The sequence below is a fragment of the Aegilops tauschii genome, chromosome 5 (genome assembly GCF_002575655.3).
Source record: "Aegilops tauschii subsp. strangulata cultivar AL8/78 chromosome 5, Aet v6.0, whole genome shotgun sequence".
NCBI lineage: Eukaryota > Viridiplantae > Streptophyta > Magnoliopsida > Poales > Poaceae > Aegilops > Aegilops tauschii.
Window position 1 is genome coordinate 572,634,830 of NC_053039.3, and position 4,925 is coordinate 572,639,754.

The 4,925-nt window shown below is 43.5% G+C and overlaps 1 protein-coding gene across 1 annotated transcript; it reads right to left on the reverse strand.

The window, feature by feature from the left end:
- Window positions 1–287: 287 nt before the first annotated feature.
- LOC141023207 (uncharacterized) lies at window positions 288–878 on the reverse strand. Its single transcript, XM_073499551.1, has one exon. The coding sequence runs from the start codon at window positions 876–878 to the stop codon at window positions 288–290; it is 591 nt and encodes a 196-aa protein (XP_073355652.1).
- Between the last annotated feature and the right edge of the window lie 4,047 nt (window positions 879–4,925).

Below are 4,925 nucleotides of genomic sequence, written 5' to 3' on the forward strand. Positions count from 1 at the left end.
CAGGGCTCAATTTTTTTGGGAGCAGGGTGATATAAGAGCCATTGATGTTTTCCAAATTTGCAGTACCAGAATGAAAAGCCTCAGCCAACTCATAAAAATCATGACAGATAATGTGCCAGCACTTCTTAAAGAACAAACCATTAAAACCATCAGGACCAGGTGCTTTGTCTATTGGCATAAGTTTGACAGTGTCATCCATTTCCTCCTTAGTGAATGGTTCAGTAAGAAAATCCAATCCTTCAACTGGCTTAAGCAACTTGCTGAGATCAAAACCCATGGCAACTCCATTAGACTCCCATTCTATTCTTGAAAAAGTTCCAAATGATGCCCTCCATCTGAGAGTGATTAGAGACAATTGTCCCATCAGTGTCCTTCAAGGAAGCAATAGAATTTCTTCTATGCCTCTCAGTGGCCATAGCATGGAAGAATTTGGTATTTTCACCAGCAACTTTAATATATCTAATTGTGCACCTCTTTTTCCAATAAACAAACTGAAGATGTAAGAGTTGCTCCACATGCAACTTGACTACCTTCCTGAAATTAAATTCAGGTAATAAAGGCCTTAGCTCCTCAAGGCCATCAAGACACAGAATGACCTCATTGCATTTGGCTATCAAAATTTTCAGCTTGGAAAAGTTTAACTGCCACTTCTTAAGGGCACCTCTTAAACTCTTGAACTTATCAGCAATCCTAGCAGTGATATGAGCTTTATGAAAAGATTTCTGCCATGACTGTTGAACACATTCCATAAATCCCTCAAGCTCAACCCAGAAGTTCTCAAACCGAAATATTTTAGATTTAGGAATGGAGGTTTTAATTGTGACAACACATGGCACATGGTCAGAAGCAGTTCTGGCCAAGGGCAAAACTTCAGTCATGGGGTAAGAAGAAATCCAATCTGCAGAAGTGAAGAACCAATCCAACTGTTCTAAAAGTGGGCTATCTTGCATATTAGACCATGTGTAAGATCTTCCTTTAAGAGGCAGCTCAAGCAAACCCAGATGGGCAATGATTTCATTGAAAATGAAGATATCATTCAGGTCCCCCCTGGCAAATTCCTGTTCTCTAGAGATCTTATAAAGTTAAAATCACCCACCAGGAGCCAATTATCATCCATAGGTATATGCAGGTTATAAAGCCAGCTGACAAAATTATCTCTAGCTTCCCCTTGACAAGGACCATAGACTGAAACTAAGGACCATTTCTCATTATTCTGCTTAGAGAGAAACTCAACTAAAATAGCAAAAGGCTGAATCTCAAGCACAGTGCCCCAAAAAATGGACGAATTCCAAACCACCAAGAGGCCCCCAGAAGCTCCCAGAGAAGGGGAGAAAGCAAAGCTATCAAATCTTTTGGGGCAAAAGGATCTAATAGATCTATAATCAAAAGAGCTGCACTTAGTTTCTTGGAAACAAGCAACAGCACATTGACTCTCATCCAGTTTCTGCCTGATAGCCCTTTGCCTTGCATCAGAGTTCAATCCTCTAACATTCCAGCATAAAACATTCCAGCTTTTACATGCATTACTCATTAAAACACCTATGAGGAGATAATAAAGTCTGGTGGCACATAATGCCAACAAAAGTAACCTGAGTGCGACAAGAGACACTTAAAATATTACAGGGACCAAAATAAGACCATATCCCTGACAAAAGAGGACCAAAGAAAGACATGATCCACCCCCACCAGCTAGTATGTCACTACACATTTGCATCATTTTCTGGAGTAGCAGTGGGATCAGCCATAAGCTTCTCCACAGAAAGGAGATCATCTGCAATGCCAAGCTCCTTGCCAATCTGCTGTAGCTTATTGATAGGAGTTGGAGGTGGAAGATCTTCTAGTTGCTCATCCTACAGGTTGTCAGACACTGTGGCAGAGAAAGGCTTGGGCTTTGGCTTCCTCCTCTTGGACTGCATAGGTAGCTCCTGGAAGACTGGCTTGAAACCATCTCTCTGCAAAGACCCCCTGGTGCACCTCCTGACAGAAGTCTCCACAATTGGGATTGGTGCCAATGTTTTCCTTGGCCTTCTAATTTTCCTCTGTGCCTGATCAGAGATATCCACAGATACAGGAGCAATCTCAGACTGTATTTCCTCTGTGTCAGAGATTTCCAACGAAGGAAAAAGTGCCCTTGCCACAGGCATGTGCTCCTGCTCAGAAGTTTGATAGGTAATCATTGGCACCTCAAAAGCCAGATCCCAACTTCTCTTGGTCAGCATGGAAGACCTGACAGGCAGCATCTCAACAGGTTTGGAGAGCTGAAAGTTGAATTCAGACTGCAGTAAGATCTCAAACTTTCTCCTCAGAGCCATCTCTGGTGGCAACTCAGGTCCAAAAAAGACTTTATTATCAGCAATGTTGGCAACCAGAAGCTCCTCAATGGCAATAGGTTCAGCACCAACATGATCAGCAGCAGGAGGAGGGTTGTAGACCACCATGGCCCAGTCCTCAGGGTTATACACAGGCTCCTCCACCAGAGGTTGTTCCTGCCCAGCTGGAGGCTCAGCATTTTGCTCCACATCAAAAACCAGCACAAAGTTTGGCTGAATAGCTTGCTCCACAGATACAGAGAAATCATCAGAGAGATCCAAAACCATGGACTACTGCTCCACTTCCACATTGTCTTGAGCAATCTCCTCATCCTCTCCCCAAGCTGCATTGCCCCAGTTGTTATCCCCCATGTCTGGGTGCTCAGGAGGAGGAGGTGGCACATCATTCCAACCCATAGCAGGGTATGGGGGCAAGATGAAAGGAGGGAGCTCTGGAAAAGGCACCGCAGGTAGAGGACGCGGGTTTCCATTCATAGGCATCCAATCCTCATCATGCGGCATCTGTTCTGCAAAGTTGGCGCCAAGAATGTAGATAAGGGCAGTCCATGACACACGGGCCCCACCCCAAGCAGCATAGTCATTGAAAACCACATCTCGTGGAACAAGAGCATCTTCAGGAAAGGAGGCAAAAACAAGAGTTCTGACTAAATAGGGATCCTGGGTATTCCAATGATGAAACTTGCCAAAGGTATTTACTGCAGCCCTGATATTATCCGTATTGCGTAGATCTAAAGGGATACCCAGCATCATAATCAGTCCCTGACGAAAACCCTAAGCTCCACGGAAACCCTCTCCCTCATCATGCTTCATAAAGCGAACAAATCGGTCGTTTCCAAGGTGCTGCGGAGGTAACTGGAGAAGAGAAAAACGCACTGTCGGGTCTCTAACTCTGAACAAACCTACAGCATTGATCCAAGGTTGAACGGACCGAACCTGATATCCATGAGCCTCCAACCAGTCAGCTACTTCCTCACGAGCAGCTCCAATCTCATTGGCCTCCGGCAGAGGCATCACTTCAGCAAGCATGTAATCCTCGTGGCGACGCACAATGGGGACGTGCGGCGTCACATATGTGCGCGGCCAGCGCGCATCTCCAGCATCAATGATATGGTGGCCAGCAGGAACAAACTGCATTGGATCGAGCGGAAAGTTGGCCATGGCAGGCGGTGGCGATGGCGATTCTGGTGGCAGAGGTGGTGTCGCCGGACGAGGGTTCGGAGGAGTTGAGGGGCCAAGGTGGATGGAATTGGGCGAGGAGGCCGGTGCAATGAAAACCGAAGAGTCCAAGTTAGGTAGATATCGGTTAGTATCGGTTGAGCCTAAGTTTTTGCTTCTTCACATGATAAGTGCTATCCTTGAAATGTCGTTTCATTTTGTTTTGCTTGCTGTTTGAATAATATCACAAGATCTGAAGTTATTAAATGGAAGAGTCTTCACATAGCTAAATAATTATTTAACTACTCATTGATCTTCACTTATATCTTTTTGGAGTAGTTTGTCATTTACTCGTGTGCTTCACTTATATCCTACGAGTAAATGGTTGAATGATTTGAATGTCATAAATCTTAAATTATATATGTTTCATATGCCTTTCCCATGGGGAGTAATACCTTCACATATAACAAGTAGAGGTGGTAAATTTTTTGAAGGTTAGCAAACATGGTATTGGTCACTTGAACAATTCATGAAAGAATATTGAAGGAAGAGAGATTTCACATATAAATATACTATCTTGGACATCTTCTATGATTGTGAGCCCCATTAATTGTTTTCAAACTTGAGCAAATAGTTGAAGTTGGACAAGGAAGACAACATAATGAGTTGTGCTTGGGTATATTTGTAGAGAAGTTATATTGTTATGGATCCTTCAACATGTGGTGCTTGCTATTTAGAATCTTTTGCTAGCCTAAATTTCTATACTAAGAAGGAATACTGCTTGTGCATCCAAAATCCTTGAACCAAGTTTCTTCCATGAGTGTCCACCATATCTACCTATATGCGGTATTTACCTGCCGTTCCAAGTAAATTTGCATGTGCCAAACTCTAAACCTTCAAATAATAATATGTTTTGTATGCCCGAATCGCTCATGTAGCGACTAGGGGCTGTCAGTATCTTCCATGCTAGGTGGGTTATTCTCACGATGAGTGGACTCCGCTCATCATTCACGAGAAAATGGCTGGTAACTGGGATGCCCAGTCCCATGATCAAAAGATCAAAACCAAAATCGCAAATAATTTAAACAAAACTCCCCCAGGATTGTTGATAAGTTGGACGGCACCGTTGTTTCGGACAAGCCGTGGAGTGTGATTGTTGGTGGAGGGGGAGTAAAATCTTTACCTTTCTGTGAACCGCCTATAATGTATGTAGTATGGAAGATATTGGGAACTCTTGGTCGTTATGTTGACAATGAAACCATACCTCTCAAAATTATTTTCATCTCTGTTTTAAAAGCTTCGAGCTCTGGCACCTATGCAAATCCCTGCTTCCCTCTACGAAGGGCCTATCTTTTACTTTTATGCAAGAGTCAGTAGTATTCCTTCCCATTCCAACCTACTCTTTAGTTTGCAAGCATCATGTGATGGAAGATCTAAGCA